This window comes from Herpailurus yagouaroundi, unplaced genomic scaffold (genome assembly GCF_014898765.1).
Source record: "Herpailurus yagouaroundi ecotype Mexico unplaced genomic scaffold, PumYag 186, whole genome shotgun sequence".
Lineage (NCBI taxonomy): Eukaryota > Metazoa > Chordata > Mammalia > Carnivora > Felidae > Herpailurus > Herpailurus yagouaroundi.
In genome coordinates, this window is record NW_024412417.1 from 16,304,637 (window position 1) to 16,326,707 (window position 22,071).

At 36.9% G+C, this 22,071-nt stretch overlaps 1 protein-coding gene across 3 annotated transcripts in view; it reads left to right on the forward strand.

The window, feature by feature from the left end:
- Positions 1 to 22,071, forward strand: part of ZFPM2 (zinc finger protein, FOG family member 2) — a 475,034-nt gene that overhangs the window by 83,148 nt on the left and 369,815 nt on the right. Inside the window, exon 2 of one of the 3 annotated variants that reach the window (XM_040494229.1) lies at positions 14,865 to 15,023. The exons of the other annotated variants lie outside the window; for them this stretch is intronic. Coding sequence (XP_040350163.1) covers positions 14,865 to 15,023 — 159 coding nt within the window. The remainder of the gene's footprint in view (positions 1 to 14,864; positions 15,024 to 22,071) is intronic. 3 annotated transcript variants of the gene reach the window in all.

Consider the following 22,071-nt stretch of genomic DNA (forward strand, 5'->3'; position numbering starts at 1 on the left):
AGTGCAATGGGTAATATATCTGGCCAAACTGATACTGTATGTCTCTTCAGATGTGGACAGGAGGCCTCATAGAAAATGATGCTGCAGAATTAATGAGTTGAGTTTTCTCTCCGTGCGTACAACAAAGCCCCCAGTATAGGATAAGGTGTTCTTGAGCAAAGTAGAACTAAATATAGAGGAAGAGAATGACCTCATGGATCTACTGATGACAGATGGTCGTTCACTCTCATCTTGCCCTGCCTACTGTTTTAGGAGTGTCATAATTCAGATCTTCTTCACTTTCCTCTTTCCACTGATTTGGAACATATCCGTTGTGTTCCAGTATGTGGTCAGTACTAGAATACTTTGGGGTGCAGGGTTAAAATGCTGATTCCTGCATCCTGTCCTCAAGCTGCTGAATTTTGGGGAGTGTGGCTTGGAAGTCGGCATTTTGATCAGACTTTCAGAGTAAAGCTGATTCACACCAACATTTGTGTCCATTACAGAAGAGTCCAGAGGAGAAGACTGGGACAAAGAGGAGGGTGATAGAACAAATGATAGGCACCAGGATTTTCCTCGAGGAATGCAGAGGGGATCAGACTTTGTTTTCACCCACCTTTTCCATTCTCCTTTGATACTCGAACCAAGTGTCAGCCTGACTCCAAGACAGAATGCTGGAGTGAGGAAGATGGTGTGGTGAGAGGGGGTTCTGGGGGACAGGTGCATACTTCCTTTCTTTTGGCTTTCAGAAAGCGTAGGGTTATAACAGCTTGAGGGGGAATCAGATTGAGTGCCGTAGTTAACAGTGAGTGGCGGTGCCATCCATTAATTTAATTTCTTGCATTTATTTGCTGGCAGGATTTACTTGTTTATATTTTTTTGAGCCAAGAGCAAAATATTTTAAGTATATAAAAGCATGAAGTAGGAGGCTGATAGAATTATTTTCTAAATAATGGTAGAAAGTAATATCTGAACTAGGTGAAGATTATTAATGTATAAAAATCACCCATATATTGTGCTTCATGCTATTTACACTATATTGGTTCGGAGTAGTAATTGCCACATAGAAAAACAAAATAACAACAAAAGGGAACTAAAAACAGATTAAAAAAGAAAAACACTAATTCACATTTAAGGCAAACCTCTATTTGAAAACAGGGGAACATTCATTTCTAGATTATTCAAGTTAGATGTATCTGTCTGCAGATGAGAGTTAGAAACCATGGGTTTCAGGGTACAAATTCTCCTGTACTTGTGACCAGTGCAGTGAATATTAGGTAAGTCCTGATAAGTCTGATATTATAAAAGTTTCTCTTTGGAGGGGAGGGATGGCCATTTCTCTGGTTCAGGTGAGAGGGTGATCAGGGTTGCGTAGCCGCTGGTGATGACCTTTCTGGGTCTTCATTAAGTGTAGCTGTAGGATCAATATTGAAACAACTTTATAACTTACCACCTCCAACAATTAGGATATGCATTTTTACTTACAATTGAAAAGAAAAACTGCAATTCCATTTAGCTGGAAAAGAAGCTACCAGGCCTGGTTTTCTTCCCACATGCGACACCATACAGATGCTTCTCCCAGAAGGGCCCGGGAACGTGTCTCCCAGAAGCTGGCACAGGGTTTACGACACAAGTATGGGAGAGAGCTGAGAGCCACCGGAAGAGACTTCATTTATGTGTGCTCTCCACCTTTTGGCTTACCCTATAACTTCTGCCTGTAAAGGTGCTTGCTTTTATTCTATTGTAGGCTTTGTTGCCAAAGGCAGAGGATATTTTCTTTTTAAGAGAGCCCTTAGATGCTTCCTCCAGGTTGCGATGCTGGAGCAGTGTGGATAAGCTGGCTTTGTTATCACTGGCACCCTACCTGCTCTCCTAATTCTCCAGAGAGTAAGCGTTCGTCTTAAAAATATAGCTATATCGAGTGCCTCTGTGTCTTTAGACACTCTTTTAATGTGCTAGTATAAAGTAACAGTCTTTTTGAAGATATACTTTATGGGGAAGTGCTTTCTGGGCCTCTTGAGATGTTCAGAAGCACTGAATCAAGGTGCCTTTATGGTGGTTTAATGACAACATAGAACACTTGTTAAATGTGCCCTTTTGATATGTATCCCAGGGCGTGTCACAATTAGAGCGAAGTGAGCTTGTTGATTTTGTTTTTACCTCCACTCACAAAGCCCACTTCGTCTTGCTAGGGTTTTGCAACTACAGATCTGTTTTTCTTCATCCCCCAAAGATGAGAGAGGTCTGCCAGAATGGAACTTTGGAAAATTACATATGCACCTGCGAAATTAGGCAAATTCTTGTAAAGTTTGTATTCCAACCAATGCACAGGAACCACAACAATGCTTTGTTTTGTGCGAGGAATTTTTTTCTGGCTGTGCAAATAACGTGTGTGCAGGACTGTACAGGCTTGAAGAGAATATTCATCATTATTTACTGTGTCAAACCCAAACCGAGGGCCAAATTGGCAGCCTTCCAGGAGCAGGAGGCCACACCTATTTGTGAAAAATGGAACAGATTTCTGTAGCTGCCCTCACCTTGACTCTCTGGTTCAAGGTGGTGGTGCTAGGACATGTAGTATTGTGAGCCACAGATGGAGGTTAGCGGTGAGGTTGGTCGCTGTTCCATACAATCTCACAGATCACTCTTGGGTTCTGCACGGTCCTGATTATAATAAGGGGTTGGAGCAAGGGATGATGGGCAGGGGAGTGTGTGTCACCTGGCCGGGAACTCTCGCTTTACCCTGATTGCCACTGACTGATTGGCCCGCTCTGTCTGGGTAGAGTGCCCTTCCTCTTACTTCATGAAATGCTAGACCCTCAAAACAGGAGGTTGAGGAGAACACGGTGCTGGTTGAGGCTCTCGGTCTTCAAGGGACTCAAACAGCAGACCTTAATTTTTAAATACTGAGACGCTGTCCCATTTACATATGGTATCTTTCGATACCATAGCCAGACACGTACGAGGGGTTCTTTAGTAAAACAACTCCCTGGTCAAATTGTTTGCATTTTCTAGAACTCCTGGAAGGGTATGGAGAAATAATATTTGGGAGATATATATGGATATATATATTTGGGAGATATATATATCCATTTGGGAGATATATATGATATATATCATATATGGAGAACTAATATAGCCTGGAGTGGCGGTAGCGTATTCCATGCCATCACAGGGTTGTTTGAAACAATGTGGTTGGAGCATTTTCTGGACTCCCTGGCATTATTTGGGAGAACGGCTAACCACTAAATAAACAAACCTAACCTGCCACTTACTAGGAGTTACCCAGGCGAGACATAGTTTGCTTACAGACCATCAGCTGCAGTACACAAGACGTCTATCCACATTGGAGGCATGGAGCCCGTATTAAATGCAAGATGTTGTACTATTTCTATTAAATAACAATAATAAATATAATTGGTAATGTTGCAAAGTAACTTCTGTACAGCATCTATATTCTTACATAGCTGATCTCATCTTGGACACGCATCAGAATCTCCTGCAGGCTTTGTGAAAACACAAATAGATTAGCCCCACCCTCAGAGTTTCTGAAATCAAGTTTGAGGTAGAGTCTGACAATTAATTTTCAGTTTCTAACAGGTTCTCAGATGATGCTAATGCTGCTGGTCCAGGGGTGACACTTGAAGAACCGCTGTTTGCTGGCAAACTGTTTGTAATCAGCTAATAAAGTCAGGCATCATTTCAAAGGCAGTTATTTTATAATTTTTTTTTTCCCAGAAGGTTCAAACAACCATTAGTTGTACAAGGCGCACCTGCGTGGCTCCGTTGGTCAAGCATCTGACTCTTGATTTTGGCTCCAGTCATGATCTCGCGGTTCGTGAGATTGAGCCCCGCGTCAGGCTCTGCATTGACAGCATGGAGCCTGCTGGGGATTCTCTCTCTCCCTCTCTTTCTGCCCCTCTATCCTGTCTCTCTCAAAATAAGTAAATAAATATTGAAAAAAATGAAACAACAAGCCCAATTAATTGTACAAGTAAAGAATCGTTTTAATAAAACAGGGTAAGAATGGATATTATTAAAATAAAGCATTAGAAAGAGGCTAAATGATCTATTTGGTGAAATGGAAGTTAGATTCAAATTTTATTGTTAAGAAGGAAAAAAATGTATATACAATGACCCAAACATGATGGGAATATTCTTGTTGATTTTCTCCTCTAATTAAATTTTTCCCCTAGATTTTTGCACTGAGTTGAAAGTTGATATTTTTCCTTCGTTTCTTGCATGTAGTTATACGTGCCAGATGTTTTCATATGAAAGGAGTATGTTGCATATGAGACAAATAAATGCGTACTGAATGCTTTTAAGGACCGTGCTTGGTTCATCCTTTGCCTTATGAAATTGTTTAAGAAAGTTAGTCATCAGAGTCCTTCGCTTAGTGTTCACTAGCTAGAGCTTTTGTTGTTGACGTTTTAAACATTGTCTTTGATTTGCTCTAGGAAGACAGATATATAGTCATTCTAAAGTTAAGAGACTATAAGCCCCTTTTCCCTATTCTTTTTATCTCTTCTTAAATAAGATGATTTTTTTTTTTTTAATTTTTTTTTTTCAACGTTTATTTATTTTTGGGACAGAGAGAGACAGAGCATGAACGGGGGAGGGGCAGAGAGAGAGGGAGACACAGAATCAGAAACAGGCTCCAGGCTCCGAGCCATCAGCCCAGAGCCTGATGCGAGCCTGACGCGGGGCTCGAACTCACGGACCGCGAGATCGTGACCTGGCTGAAGTCGGACGCTTAACCGACTGCGCCACCCAGGCGCCCCAAGATGATTTTTAAAATCACATCTCTTTTGCTTTACTAATTTAACTTTGTTGTATAACCGCTTAGTATATTACCAACCACTTAGTATTTTACTTTGTTAGATTAGACTACTGGCTGTATTTTGATGGTGCTTTCACATTTCTAAAGAAAGTGTCTATTGACGGAGACCCAATAGTTTATTTTTGCTTTTGTTTCCCTTGCCTCAACAGACATATCTAGAAAATGTTACTATGGCCAGTGTCTGAGAAATTACTGCCTATACTGTCTTCTCGGATTTTTATGGCTTTAGGTCTCATATTTAGGTCTTTAATCCATTTTGAGTTTATTTTTGTGTATGTTGTTAGAAAGCGGTCCAGTTTCATTCTTTTTCATGTAGCTGTCCAGTTTTCCTGGAATAGTTTGTTGAAGAGACTATCTTTTCTTCATTGCATCTTCTTGCCCTCTTTGTCATAGATCAATTGACCACATAAGCATAGGTTTATTTTTGGGCCGTCTGTTCTATTTCATTGATTTATGTGTGTGTGTGTTTTTGTTGTTGTTGTTGTTGTTGTTGTTGTTGTTGTTGTTTTTTTTTTTAATGCCAGTACTATATTGTTTTGGTTACTACAGTTTTGTAGTTAGTATATCATGAAACCTGGAATTGTGATACAGGCTTCCAGTTGTGGAATGAATGAGTCACAAGAATAAAAGGTACAGAATAGGGAATATAGTCAATGGTATAGTAATAGCATTGAATGGTGACAGATACAGGTACACTTGTGGTGACCATAGCATAACATATAGAGAAGTTGAGTCACTGTGTTGCACACCTAAAACTAGTGTAACATTGTGTGTCAAATAAAAATAAAAGAAATAAAGAAATGTGTGTGTGAATACATATATATATATATATATATAGTAAAGTCTATAAGGGTATAAGTGTTTTATTAATTTACTTAGTAAATACTTATCAAATCAGAGAAAGACAAATACCCTTATGATTTCACTCATATGTGGAATATGAGAAACAAAACAGATGAACATAGGGGAAGTGGAAAAAAAAAGAGAGAGGGAAGCAAACCATAAGAGACTCTTAACTATAGAGAAAAAAACTGAAGTTTGATGGAGGGGGGTGGGCAGGTAATGGGCTACATGAGTGATGGGCATTAAAAGGGGCACTTGTTGTGATGAGCCCCGGGTATTGTGTGTAAGTGATGAATCACTAAATTCTATACTCGAAAGTAATTTAACCATACATGTTAACTAACTATAATTTAAAGAAAAACTTGAAATCAAAAAATAAAAAATAAACATGTCATTTATAAAAGGTTCTGTGGATAGGTTCAAATCCTTTCCTTTCTTACTGATAATGCTTTTAAAAATCTAATGTACTGTATACATATTCTGGGTAACATCTGATGTTTCTGTTGTGACAACAGTGTTCACTTTGGGGAAAATTCCTGCTTGCCTGATTCCATATCCCCAAACCAACTGGCAGGGTGAGGGTGGATGGCGTCTATATTGAGTAAACAGGAAAGGACCACGGATTTCACACTGCCAAGGGTAATCAACTTCATCAACAATATAATTAGTAATAGTTCAAAGCTATGTGTCTAGGCCTTAAAAAATGGCTATTTTATCTCTCCTTGACTTGATCTTCAATTTTCTGACAAGATAGAATTATAACAAAGGAAATAAGCAAAATGCACAAATAACTAGAATTTAGGATATCCAGGAAGCCTTCCCTGCCCTCCCCACATTAAAATGGAACTTCTTTCTTTAAAAATAAATTTTCATGGGACGCCTGGGTGGCGCAGTCGGTTAAGCGTCCGACTTCAACCAGGTCACGATCTCACAGCCCGTGAGTTCGAGCCCCGCGTCGGGCTCTGGGCTGATGGCTCAGAGCCTGGAGCCTGTTTCCGATTCTGTGTCTCCCTCTCTCTCTGCCCCTCGCCCGTTCATGCTCTGTCTCTCTCTGTCCCAAAAATAAATAAACGTTGGAAAAAAAAAATTAAAAAAAAAATAAAATAAAAACAAATTTTCAGAGCCACCTGGGTGGCTCAGTCAGTTGAGCGTCCGACTTCAGCTGAGGTCATGACCTCATCTCATGGTTCATGAGTTCAAGCCCCACATCCGTCTCCCTGCTGTCAGTGCAGAGCCTGCATCGGATTCTCTGTCCCCCTGTCTCTGCCCCTCCCCCACTTGCACTCTCAAAAATAAATTGAAAAAAATTCAAACAATTAAATAAATTTCTGGGGCGCCTGGGTGGCGCAGTCAGTTGAGCGTCCGACTTCGGCTCAGGTCATAATCCCGCAGTTGATGAGTTCCAGCCCCCCATCGGGCCCTGTGCTGACAGCTGGGAGCCTGGAGCCTGCTTCGGGTTCTGTGTCTCCCTCGCTCTCTGCCCCTCCCCCTCTCATGCTCTCTCTATGTGTCAAAAATAAACACATACGTTAAATTTTTTTCAAATAAATAAACTTCCTCCTTTGTACGCATAAATTTATCTTCTTAGCTAGATTATCTGGCCCCTTCTGCTGAGGATGGGTATCTGGTACACTGCTGTTATCCCAGTGCCTAACATAGTGCCTGTCGTGTTCTTCACCCTCAATAAATACTGGTCGAATGAATAAAGAAGGAAAGGATGAATAAATGAATACATGCAAGTCTCATAAAGAGGACAAAATCATGTATACGCCTTTCATCTTTTGTGCTTGTTACCAATTAGACACTTTTTATTATTGAAATATATCACAATCATCTAAAAATATACTGTTTTAGTAATGAGTAAACTCTCATATTTCTTTATGATAGAGTTACCATCTTCAATAAACTGAGAATAGCTTTATGGGGCTCTGGAGGGAGACCTGATTACAAAATGTTTGAATTTCAGTGCCGTCTCTTGTCACTAACTTCCTGGGTCAATGCACAAGGCATTTACTAATGAACTGAATTTTTTCAATGCCTGAGTTATTTCTTGAGAGGAGTCATTAGAGATTCTAGTTCAAGTTTGTCTGTACTTCCTCATCTGACTTTATTCTTCCTGTGATATCAGTGTTTGAGCTACTAGGTAAGGTTAGTTGCTGCTTGCTAAGCTGGTATATGTTCTGGGCGAAATTGCCATTTTCTTGTTAACTTTACTCGGTTAATGTGAAGGTTCCCAAAGCAAAGCATTTCAAGGCAGGGGGAATTAAAGAATTTAAATTGTTTTCGGATTTATATATAAGAAGTATTAATACTGCCATCTGTAAAAATGGCCAAAGACCTTGCAGCAAAGAATATTACTCTATTTTTATAAAATCAAAGAGTTTGGTTTTTTTCCCCTAAAGAAACAATTTGAATAAAACCTGACCCCCTTCCCTTCTTTTTACAATGGAATGTGGTCAGATTGAACCCTCCATTAAAAATTCTCTAATATCTTTTTTTGCATTAACATTTCAAAACTCAATTTAAATATTCACAGATCTCATTTTTAATAAACTTAACAAAATTCAGGTAATTTCTTTCAACTTTCTAGATTGAAGGACAGCAGTTGGTATAGATATAAAAAAGATGTACAGCTATGAGCAAAGCCCAAAATCAATTATATATAAGAAATAACATAACACATGGAAAGAAATTAATCAAAAAGAAGAATTTCTACTATATGATTCTCTGGTCTGCTGCCTGCAGGCAACAAACGCAAATGAAAAAAATCAACATTCTTCTGGCAGATAAGAGAAAAATTAATAAAAATGTTTCCTTCCTACTAGATCCCCTGATGCAACTATTGTTAAAAGTGAGTGACTGCAGGAAGAACTTGCTCGTTTAAATACTATTTTTTTTTTTTAGACCACAGAAATAAGGCTTTATTCTTGCTGTTAAGCTCAATTACACGAGTTAGTATGGATTGCACTGTCCAAAGAGATCCCTCTTGCCTGCCCCTTCTCATTAAATGGCCCTGTGGGATATGCACGAGACAAATGTAATAGGAACCAAGTGAGAAGCATTTTGAGGTGTGCCTCCGGGGGTAATGATGATTCATAAGGAAGGCTGAGTGTGACAGCTGAAAACTCTAAGAGAGGAGCAAGTGAGAGACACAAAATCTGCCCCAGATAAAATTAGTAAAAAGATGTTCGTACTCTGAAGATCGAAACGTTCCTACTCCCTAACGTGATGGGGAGGGGCACACTTTTGTGGATATCTGCTTTTTAATTTAGAGTTGTTTCCCATTTCTGCTTGAACAGGCAGGCCGTATATGTACAGAATGTGTGACACCCAAAATCTTTCTTATTAGAAATAAGACATCCAATTTAAATATCAGTCCACCGCCTCATTTCCATCACATACAGAAAATGTAACGTAATTTCGGAATGGAAAGTTCTCTTTTAACTCCTTTTACCCATCAACTAAAATGTAGCATGCCTGTATAGAATTTTGACACATGTGCATTGGGTATTAAACGTGAGCCGGGATTTGCCTATTGCAAGTTTATATTTTCATATTTACCTTTTGGGAGGTAGCATCATGTGATAAATGTGGCTCGATTAATAGGTGCTAATTAAAGCGTGGTATACATTCCTGCTTAAATTGTCCCATTTAGAGATCCCTATGTTTTATATATATTAGAAGGTTTTGCATGCCTTCTCATTTCTTTGTCTGAGTAGATATTTTGCAAATGATTTTAAACAGCATTTGTCAACTTTGGGGAAAATACCATTTTCATTTTCATTAATTTATTTAGATTTTGAGGAGTTTATTCCATTATTCCATTGGTATATAGTCTTTGTTCTGTGTGTGAGTAAAATGATGTAAAGTTTGTGATGGAAGCTTTAATATTAATCATACTATCAGATATAAAAATGACCTGAAATGACATACATTAGGAAACAACGAATTAAAAAGGTTTGGAAATATTTGTGTGTTTTTGGAAGAAACTCACCTAGCAGAATTTCGGAGCACGCGATGATGGATTATTGTAATTATTGGGAATGATAATATTTTAATGTGACTTTCTTCCCACCTGTCAGTTGCAATCAAGGCTGCCCAGTATTCTGAAACAGTCTCATTTTGCTAGGTGGCTAGTCTTGTGCAGCCTCTAGAATGCTTAGAATATTAATGCATGGAGGGGAGACTGAATGCTCTCTGTAGTTCTGTTATGACAACGTGTTTTTCTTGTTTTAATCAGAAGGCACGCAAAACCAAACTAAAATAATTTCTAATAAATTAATGCCAGTGAGTGCTTAAGAGAAGGTACCCCTTTGGGGGGATAGCATGCCAAAACCATAGAATTTGGCATTTCTTTCTCCTCTTTGTATTTGGCAATGTATTTTAATTTCTGTATAATTTAATTTCTTTCTTGGGTGCTTCATTCTGAAGTGCTTTGAATTTATATGAACGAAGGCAATCTGACATTAAGGTGAGGACTGCTCTAATTTATCGTATGCTGCCAAGGTAGGAAGTTATTGATCGAGACAACATATGTTGAAAGACACATATATTTGATTTAATATTTACTGTGTTGATCCTTACCATTTCTCGAATGTCCTCATTGTGTTGCATATTTTAGTGTTCTTTCCTATATATATATATATATATATATATATATATATATATGGGATTTTTATATATAGGATCTTTCCTATATATATATATATTTTTTTTTTTTTTTTCTTAAAGTGTTCTTTGTCACCTTCTAGCTCTTACCTTAGTGGCTATGGATGGGTTTCAGGGATTTCTTTAACCACCAATATAAATTCATTTACCTGGGGAGTAAGTATTCCTCAAACTGCTTCGTAACCATACAAATACAATTCTTTATCTTCATTTTATTCGTTGACTATATCACCAGTGTATAAGGTAGGACTACTTGATCTTCAACTTCCCACCTGCCCTTTACCAACCGTGGATCACTGAAACAACCACCAAATGAAAAATTCTCCCACACTTTGGTGCAGCGTTTGTAATGACTGAGTGAAAGGCTGCACCATGCATTAGACGGCCGTCAGTATTGTCAGGGGGTGCGAATCTGCACAACCCTTCTTACCTTCAGCTTTATATCTAGAGGGCAAAGGTAGCTGTGGTCCATTTAGAGGGTTCCCAAGTACCCGATTATCTCCCCTTCTGAAAAAGGAAGTAGTACTTTGTACTCACCAGAATCTCCCAGTAATCTGTATTATTCATCCAGTATAAAATGTGGGAGGATGCCTTCCCATTCTGAGAGACGAATAACAACCTTATGGGCCCAACATATAGTACCATTGTATTCATAGCTTTAGGATGTACAGTTAATTATTAGCATTTTAAAATGAGGGAAATATTTATATTTATACATATTAAGACTATTAATTCTGGCAACTGTGTTTGAATATCTATAAATCAGAGGCAGTTGAAGAGCTGAAATTCAGATTTCCTTCCACTTGCCTGCCAAGTGGCCTCAATCAGAAGTAATTTTCTCCATGAGGGCACATGGAGCTCAGTCGTGAGCCTTTTCTGAGTAGATATTATTATTTGTGTCAAATTATGTGTGGTGATTTTTCTGAAGTGGACTTCTGTGCCCACTAATCCATATACACGAGGTTCCTTCATTCCCTCCTTCATTGGTGCTATTAATTGTACTTGTGCTTCGAGTGTCTTTTACCCTTTTAAAATGTTAGTTTATGGCCACCGATTATCTGTAAGGTTTTCCTGTTAAAGAAGCATGCAATATAGACAGTAGAGCGAGATCTGATCTTAAACCATAAATACTATGCATTTTAAGAGAAGCCTTTTTGCCAGAGCCTGATTAGATAGCATGGCAAAAGGAATGGTTAGTAATTTCACATTTTAAAGTACAGTAAATTATATAAATCTGACACTTGCTTTGGGAGAAATACAAGTTGGTCATTAAATCCCCTTCCTGTGGCCTGTTTTAAATATTGACAATGAGATCTCATGTATTGCGAATGAAGATCTCAAGACTTTCTCACCTTTGGTTTGGGTTTTTGCAGTTTGTTTTTGAAAATAAGTGCTTCTTTTCAATTATATGTTTGAAATTGTGAATTGATAGCCAGCATATAAAATAAAAGAGCCCACAGAATATAGAACATTATATTATCAATTAAGATCTTATGATAAGCTTTGATAAATAAGGTGTGTGTATATGTGTATATGTGTGTATGTATATATATATATACATACATATATATACACATATACATCTCGAAAACGGGTGGCTTGGTTACAGGTTTATTAAGCACAGATCATTGTTTTGTGGCTTTTTTTTTCCTTTCAAGTGTTCACACAAGTTTTTCCATTTAAGTTTTATTTAAACTATTAAGTTTGAATTTCATGTACCATTAGAGCCAATTTGTTGTCATTGAATATTTTAAAAATTGCTCAGTTATATACTATCTTTTTTTTTTTCAACGTTTATTTATTTTTGGGACAGAGAGAGGCAGAGCATGAATGGGGGAGGGGCAGAGAGGGAGGGAGACACAGAATCGGAAACAGGCTTCAGGCTCTGAGCCATCAGCCCAGAGCCCGACGCGGGGCTCGAACTCACGAACCGCGAGATCGTGACCTGGCTGAAGTCGGACGCTTAACCGACTGCGCCACCCAGGCGCCCCTATACTATCTTGAATAAAAATCCTTCTAAGAATGTTAGCATATATGCTCAGAATTTAATTTTTTAAAAAAGAAAGCATTTTTATTACTATTGATTTCATTCTTAAAATATGTATGAATTGTCTTTATGATGCATAGCAGAGATGAAAAAAAGAAATTCACTAAAATGTATATGAATTATTTAAAATAGTTATTTAACAATTAGAGATTTATTTTTTGTTAGCAAAACTCAGAGTTTCATATTCTAGAAATTGTCATTTTTGTTAAAACTGATGTTAAAGCAGTTTCTTTGCAGATTGCTTTAGTATGGATATAAATTATGAAAATCATTAAATATTAGGAACCAACTATTTTAGTTTTGGTAAATAAAATCTATAAGAAGATCTTCCTGATTTTTTTCTGGAGGGGCAATCTAATATTTTATAAGATATATTCTCAGTAATCTGAGAAAAGCAACATGAGGTTTTTCAATTTGTAGAGACAGACCTTTAAGCATCTATGAGTATTTACATTAATATGAATTAAGCATTTCAGAAGACTTCTGTGTTTTATAAGTTTATTTATGAAGGAATCAGTCTGTAACTACTGAAGAATACTTTGTGTAGTAGTATGGTGTATTAATAAAAGGTATTTAAAAATCTTGGATTTTCACATCAATTTTTTCACTTATTAGCTTATAACCTTATTCTGATTAACTAACTTCCTGAGCTTTCCAGATCCACAAAGTAAAAATAGTATTAATTCTCATACTTACCTCATTGGGTTATTTTAAAGATAGCATAAGAAAGTGCTTTGAAATCACACATGAAACACAAATGAGACAGCTTCACATGTCTTATTTTGACCAGAATTGTTATTACAATTAAGATGTTTTAAAAAATATGGAGGATATTCTATTAAATTTTTCATTAGACTCAGCATTAAAAATTAGAAGTATCAGATAAGTGTTTTAATGATTATATTTTACAGTATTACTGTTTTATATATTCCTTGCATATACTTGCTACTTGATGTAATTGTTTTAAGAGTTAAAACATTATACTTTTAAAAGTGAAATAATAAAAAAGAGGTAAAAACTAATATGAGATCCGTAACTTTTGAAGGCAGTATGTGCAAAAATCCATGGGTTTTTTTTTCCCCCCTCCACCTTGAGAATAAGAAAACACATTACCAGAGTGTTTGAAATTAACGTATTCTTTTTCTTTAACATTTCTTATTTTGAAGAAAAAGAGAAAAAATAAATTGTAAAAAGGACAAAGAACTCCATAAGAAGTTTTTTGCTTGGATGTCCCTTAATTTAAATCCATGCAACGAACTAATTTTGTTCATGGAAGTGTGTCTTATGAATGCTGCCCTTTAGAAATTTGCTTTTGGGAAAATACCAGATATTGTGCTGTATGTACCTATTCTTGTTTGCCTACACATACAGAAAAATTGCATTTTGTGCACAATTTTAAATTATCTATGAGATTTCTTCTTTGGCCCAGAGAATTTTCCAGCACATTTCTAAGAAGTAAGAGAGAGACTACCTAAACCCGTTAAGTATTTAGCCTGTCTGATGAGACTGTGGATGTGAGTGACAATTAGTACAAATTACCATAATTGTGTTCTTTGGATAAAATGCCACATCGCTTCTTTAAGGAGCAAATGCAGGCCTCTGCTTAGTAAAATGAGTCAGACACTTTTCTTCTCTAGGGCGGTCAGGAATTCATAACCAGCCATGTGGTATCCCCATGTAGTCCACTTCTGACCCATCTGAACAACGCTAGCCCTCCCTTTCCTTTCAATAAAATAGGTCCATTAATGTAGGGCACCTCACTCTCATTCACTCTAAGGGAGTTGTATTTTTATTACTGAAAAAGTATCACATAAATACAAATTACATTTTTTCATTAGAAAACTACTTTTCATTTCAGAAAAAATTCAATTAATTATGAATAGGGTTATGCTTTCATCAGGGAGAGAAATATGTAATTTTTCTTCAAGCCTCAAACACATATAATGAAATCTTTTCTTGGAATCCACTCTTAAGATGGGTTTTTAAAAGTATAGACTTTATTAAAATCTCAGTTCAATTAAAATGCATTCAATTACTTTAAATCTTTATTAAAATCTCAGGTAAAATTGTACAACGATGTAAAAGAGACTTGTACTCTTTACCAGGCAGTTAATTCTAACACATGAACATAAAGTGCACAGTTTTGCTCTTCAGGAGAGAATTAAAGAGAGAGAGACAGAGACAGAGAGAGAGAGAGAGAAGAAGATTTGGTCTTGGAGTTGGGGGTGGGGAAGGGTTGAAGATGGAGGTTGTTTTCTATGTAGTAACTTCAGGCACTGGTTTCCTTCCATTTCTCATTATAGATAATTGTTTCTTGTGAATATGAGGGTGGCATTATCTTGTGTAAGTCCCCTTGATGATATTGCTTGGCCCACTCATAGAATACATTTTTTTCTCACCAATTTAACCAAAATACCCTATTAAAGGATTTTATTTCACTAGCTTCTTTGGATGTTTTTGGTACAGTGTCCCTGATTCTTTTTCAAGGGCCGCTAGAAGATGCCATTGAAGAGGAAGAAGAAGAGTGTCCATCAGAGGAGACAGACATCATCTCAAAAGGGGACTTTCCATTGGAGGAAAGCTTTTCTACAGAATTTGGGCCTGAAAATCTGAGCTGTGAAGAAGTGGAATACTTTTGTAACAAAGGTAATCATTAATGGTTGGATGCAATATGGGAGTCCATTTACTCAGGTGATTTTGCAAACTTTAAAAAATGCACTGATAGAGTGCACGATAAGTGCTCAAAGTGCCGATACAAAATTCAAGAGTCTGAAAATACAATGTAGAATGTTTTAAACACAAAATGATATTTTGAGGGCTAAAAGAAGTAATTCCACTTTAATAAGTCATTTTGTATATTTAAAAAATACTTTCATGTTGATTGGCCAATTGTAATAGATTTCATTTTTATCATGTATTCATTTAATCTTTCACAAGTGTTTATTTAATGTCAGTTGTTTGCAAGGCACTGAATTAGGCCCTGAGTATAAGCATTGAATGGGCAGATAGTTCCAGCCCCAAGGTTCTGGCTCACTTCTTTTAAAAACTCGATGCTTTAGGGGCACCTGCCTGGCTCATTCAGGAGAACATGCGATTCTTGATCTCAGGTTGTAAGTATGAGCCCCACAGTGGGATGAGAGTTTACTTTAAAAATAAAAATAGAACTTGAGTGCTTTAGGTGTTTGACATTCTATAACTGAGGATGGTACTCTTTCAGATAGTGTCAAAAGGAAAAATATTTTCCCAGTCTAGATATTCTATTTTCCCAGTCTATTCTATATTCTATAATATAAGAATTATATTATATCTATATATCTTATATACATATATAAGATATATAGATATAATATATTAGATATATATTATATCTATATATCTTATATCTATAAGTCCCAGATATTCTATATTTTCCCAGTCTAGATATTCTTTTAATACATTAACATTATGCTGGAAGAAATACCTGAGACAATATGTGTCAGTTTATTTCCAAACTTGACTTGGAGTCAGGTGGCCTCACCAGTAACTGTGTCTTCATTGGGCATATGTATTCATTTGTCTGTGTTTTTCAAAAGTGCATTTAAGGTTTCTCATGATTCTTTTTTTATTTTTTTCTAATTTAATTGTTTTGTCTTTGCAAGTGAGGTGGATCTTCTATCATCTCCTGCATCAGCACACAGTTTCACAAATGGTTAGGTTGCTTCCTTGGTTTGGAACAGCTGATTTTGCCAGTTTTACTATGACAGTTTCTTAGAGGGCATGGATGAGTGTGTGTCTATCTCTATTTGTCTGTGTTTGTGCACGAACCATTTTTATTTGGACGTGTGTATTTTTCAGGCAGAGAAATTTTGAGAAAAAAATTTGTGTGTGTGTAAATCTGTTGATTAGATTTGATGGCCTAAAATTAAGAATGATGATACAGCTTCCAGAAAAACAAAACAAAAAACAAAAACATAACCTGCCAACACAGGTATCCTAGTGGCCACAGATATATTCGATACATATTGTTAAAGTCCCAGTATGACTTTCTCCTGTGGCTAGTGTGTTAGAAACAAAAGAAGTCAGCCAGTGCTTATCCCTGTGGTCAGTAGAACTTTGAAAACCATGGAAATGGAATGGCGGCATTAGCACCTGGCCACCCTGAAGTTTAGAAAATCTCCTCAATCTTTAACTCCCATAGGCCTCAAGGTGACTTTGAACCTGGTCCTTGTCTCCTACATTGGAGACTTTTGGTTGAAAATGAGAGTGATATGGACAGAGTAGTCCTTCTTCGCCAGTGTTGACTTAGTTCGGACCAAGTTAATATTTTGCTTAGCTCTTCTGGATGCTGGAACCATTTCTTGATTATAGTAGCCACGGCAATACATGTAAAAGCTGGCTGGAAATGAAGGTTTTAGATCTGTATTTGCAGACCTCTCATTTTCCCTCTTTGTCAGGTAATATATTCTTTTTTTTTTTTATTTTTTTGAATGTTTTTTATTTGTTTTTGAGACAGAGGGAGACAGAGCATGAGCAGGGGAGGGGCAGAGACAGAGGGAGACACAGAATCCAAAGCAGGCTCCAGCCTCTGAGTGGTCAGCACAGAGCCCGACGCGGGTCTTGAACTCACCAACGGTGAGATCATGACCTGAGCTGAAGTCAAAAGCTTAACCAACTGAGCCACCCAGGCGCCCCTGTCAGGGAATATATTCTTAAGTGCATTGTAGAGCACATGCCTTATGTTACAGTAAATAGAAGGAATCAATAGTTAGCGTGTACCATTTACTGTTCTTGTTCTTGTAAAAAACAATGTGTGGATTCAGACCATTTTTGCCAACATAATTAATCCAGAGAAGCAGTAGTGATAGTTATTACTAGACTACATTTTGGGATGATGATTGATTAAGGGCTATGCTTGACAAAGGAATATAAAACTCCAAAATTTAAGTTGGTAGTATCTGGGGAGGAAAAAAAAAAAAAAAATATATATATATATATATATATACACACACACACATATATATATATATATATATATATACACACACACACATATATATGTATATATATAGCTAAATATATAATTAAAATGAATTAATATAAAATTATACCTATAATTAATGTATTACATAGTATAAATATAACTTTCTAATGTTTAGTTTGAAACTAGCAAGTAATGATGGGTGGAAAAAAGAATTGTCATTTTCACATAATATTTTTCAGGATAAATACTACTGTTACTATTGCAGATTGCTGTCATCTTATTTAATAGGGAAAAAATTTCATTATTTTACTCTCATAAAATGTGAGACCAGGAGATTTTCACTGAAGTCAGTAGGAACTGGCGGAAAAGAGAGCCAGCTCTTTGACAGATATTGTATCCCCTTGAGGTCATGGTAGGGATTCCATCTGTTTTTCACTTAAGTTGATTAGCTACAATAGGAAGAGAAAAGTTTCTCTCTGGAAAATTAGAAACTAATCTTTCTGTAGAAATTCACATATTAGTCTCAATGACACACAATTACGTTTTTTTTTTTTTTTCCAATTGTAGGGAAGAAGATAGGTTTGGCATTAAAAGAGTATAAGTATTTCAATGGTTAATGATGCCACTGTCAGGATGAAGGAGCGTATAAGAACTGTTCACCTGAAGAAAAATGTTTCAGTGATGAAACATATTTTTGCATATATTTTAAGTCATTTATAACAACTCAAAAATTGTGTATATCTATCTATCTATCTATCTATCTATCTGAATATAAATTGGATTATTTGGATTATGTTATATTGGGTTATTATTTCATCTAAAGATCTAGTAGCCATGATTAAAATCTAGCAATGACATGGTTCCTTTACTGAGTTCCAGGGGTAACACTTTTGAACATCAGATGTTTTGTTTGCACTTAACAAAGGATAACAGTTTAAAAACTCTGATCACAAAAACATAGTTAGAATTTCTGAAGTGTTTGGGGCATTTGGGTGGCTCAGCCAGTTAAGTGTCCAGCTCTTGGTTTGGGCTCAGATCATAAACTCAAAATTTGTGAGCCCAGGCCCGCTTGGAATTCTCTCTCTCTCCTTCTCTTTCTGTTCCTCTGCTTCTCTCTCTCTCTTAAAATAAATAAATAAACTTAAAAAGAAAAAAAGAATATCTTAAGTGTTTCAAACAAGGTATTTGGGTAGTGAGTGGAGAGTACTGAGGACACACGTATAATTTCAGTATATCTTCATTCATATTTTAGCGACTGCGTTGTGTATAAAAGGAACCATATGCCATTGTAGTCTTCCTTTTTATTAAAAAATGGTAAAGAAAGCCCTCTTGGTACATCTATGAAGACATAGCTTTTCATAAATAAAAGTTCCTACCTCCTTTTGAAATTAAGCTTCTACATTACACAGGATATTTTCAGCGTTTAAAATGATTCTCTACTTCTTGTTGTGGTATTTGCCTCAGTTCCATATGGATATTATCTATTTCCTTGCTGTCAAAGGGCAGACCTTTTTACAAGTCTCAAAGCATTTATTAATATTATTGCTGGTCATTATAAAACATGTGATTAAATACGACCCAAATCACTCCCATAATGTGATATTCCACAGAAATGTCAAAATGTGGGTGAGAATTTTATGTCAATGTTTAGATGTGCAAAATTCTAAATCATGTGAATCTAAGCCTTAAATATTCACAATTAGAAGCGGGAAAGATCACCTTTAATAAACCCTTGTTAGAGTTGCAGGCCTAAAATTGGAACGTGACAATTCTGTTGAAGTTTCTTTGGTCACTTTTTACTTTGTATTAATTAGTTGCATGTTTCACATTTCTATTCTTCATCTTTTGAATGAGTGAAATGAACTGTTTATTGAAAGATGCTCTTCTTAAAGTTGCTTGCTCTCCTTAGATTCTAAAAATTTCAGCAAACTATAAAGCGATACTTAAAATTTGCATCCTCTTTTGTGCACTGAGTTGAGATCATTTGGCATCTTGCCTTACAGTATCTCCAAGAGGAAGGAAACAAGCAAGAATTATTTCCTTGAATTTACAGATGACGAAGACATCAAGGCTGGGTCCATAAGTGCTACACGTTTCCTGTGGTACTGGATTATATGCTTCAGTGATTTGTTTTCTGCCTTTCTTCTGGTTTATATAGTAAACATGGAAGTGCATCAATGCATGTTTAGAACTAAGCAAACTAATACAAATTGAAACATAGGTGGTCTGCAGAGCAACTGGGGGAGCTTCTAGTATGTTACTGCTGGCAGGTGGGAACTCATATATTAGCAATTCTTGGATAAACCCAGAGACAGTAAGTTTCCTGGTGGGGTTGATAGGGAGCCATTGTCAAACTGGGTTACTGTTACTGATTATTTGCAGGAGGAGTTACTCACTGAAATACCCAAGTTTGTTAATGACTGAAATTAAGCAAACATGTCTTGGGATATATTCCAAGAGAATGTCACAGGATATGTGAACAGGAAGAGAAGTGTCAGGTCAACATCACTGTAGGCTAGGAGAATCGACTATTATTCAAAAAGGAAAACTCCAAAGAAACTATATGTAGGTGAACTTTGAATTATTGATTATCTAGAAAAGGTAGTGAGGGTCCTTACCAAGTGTTTCCTGCTGATATCATCTCTAAACAAAGGCTGAAAAGGAAAATAATGCCATCAGACTTGATTTTGGAAGAGAGACAAATCTTTCTTTAAATAATAGGATCTGTGTTTGGAGAATAGTCAGAGAAATCACTAGGGGAAGTTCTTAACCTAGACAGACGAACTAATATTAGAGGTCTTCAAGTTTAAAGAAATTTGAAAATAGAAAAATGCAAAGCATATTAAAGAAAACAGAATAAAACCTGAGTTACTGAGACTTGGATTTAACTCTAGCCCCAGAAGTAATTAATACCAAACCAAAAGCAAACATAAACAGATATTTAATCAGGTTGGCAGAAGCAGTTCAATAGATAAATTCAATACAACTCAACCCATTTTTAAGCATCTGTGTGTACCAGACCCACTTCTCGGGTGCTGTGGATACAGCCGTAGACAAAAGTCAGTCTTATTTTCAGGAAGAGACAGACAATAAATAAGCAGACTCACATTGTAAAATATGATGTGTGATGTTGAGCACTAGAAAGCAAAATAGGTAAGGGTAATAGAATGGTGTGTGTGTGTGTGTGTGTGTGTGTGTGTGTGTGTGTGTGTGTCTGCGCGCGCGCGCGTTCACGTGCACATACGCACGCACGCAAGACAGAGATTTTGTAAGAATGATGGGAGAGCGAACTTTGAGCAGCGACCTAAGGAAAGGGAATGAGCTTCCAGGTACTCCGTCCGGGTCGAATCTGCTGTACCTATGAGGTTAGTGTTGCAGGAAAACCAGAAGAGGACAGCAGAGAGCTGGGGAGTAGGAGAAGTGTAGTCCTACCTGTGGGACTTGCTCTAGGAATCTGTTGGATTCACAACCACTATGGAAAGCTTGAGAGAGCCACAGAGGAGAGCTGAGGTGTAAGTGGGAGAAGAGGCATGGTCATGACAGGTTGGTACATACCTAGAAAAGAAAGGCCTAGAAAAAGTAGAGGTTAAAGTAGGAAATGGAAACAAGCAATTTGGGGAAGCTGTCAGGGGATACAGATAACCCCAATCACAATCATCCCTTTAGCCAAGGGCTTGATGAGACTCCATCTGTAGCTCATTAATGTCGGTTCCGGAAGAGCAGTTTGGGGTGTTTGAGAATTATATGAGTCACTTTGCTCCCTTCCACAATGCGACATCCTTGTATCAGAAAGATAACGAGTAGAAGACGTGAGTATCTGAGTCGGTTTTATCATTGTGCTTAACTGTTTCTGCCGGTAGGTTGCCAGACTCATTGAAATGTCCTCCCACATTCCCTTTAATTCTATCAGTTTATGTAGTTTGGTAGTTTAGTTTAAAAATTAAGAAATAACTGAGGAAAAGTACGATTTCTCTTTGGTAACAAATCCAAGCTTAGATTATTTGCATTAATCCCCCTTTCCCATGTTAAAGTAAAGCAACAAAAATGTTATCTAGATTCCTAATACCGAAAAGAAGAAAAAAACCCGCACCTTCATGCAGATTTGGTTGTGGGAGTAGTAACTACTTGTTTTTCATCTAACCCAGTGTCCAACATATACACTGTGTCGTTTCCTATTTTCTTTTTATTTTATTATTATTTTTTCAATTCAGAAAGTCTGTTTACTTGTATTTCATAAACCCTTCTCAATTGGGTTGCTTTCTTTCCTACTCACTTTTGCCTTTAATGACATGTTTTTGCCTCCTCTGATGCTTGGGCAACTGGAATCAGAATTTGCAAAAGGCGGCTCTTCCATAATCACTTTGAGTTCAATAAAGAAGGAGATCTTACAGGCAACTTTGTTCCTTTTTTCTTAACGGGATTAAGAAGCTGAGCTTTTAAAATTCTTGCATATAACATTGACATTTCCAGGGTGTGTTTGGACCAGGGAGTTCAAAGAGAAGGAATAAAAAAGAAAAGCCAATATGACTTTGTTTTTTACCTTGCTGGAGGAACTGTTTGTGCAAATCGCCTATAAGCTTATTGACCTGAATCTTTGACTCCTTGTTTTCTCTGGATTTGGCTGGAGTGGAGACACTGATGGAGCCCTGATAGAGCTGATTGAACAGCCCCCAGCTTTGCTTGGCACGGACCTCCCTTTTTCCTTCTGCACCACCTCCCCCTCCCTCCACATGA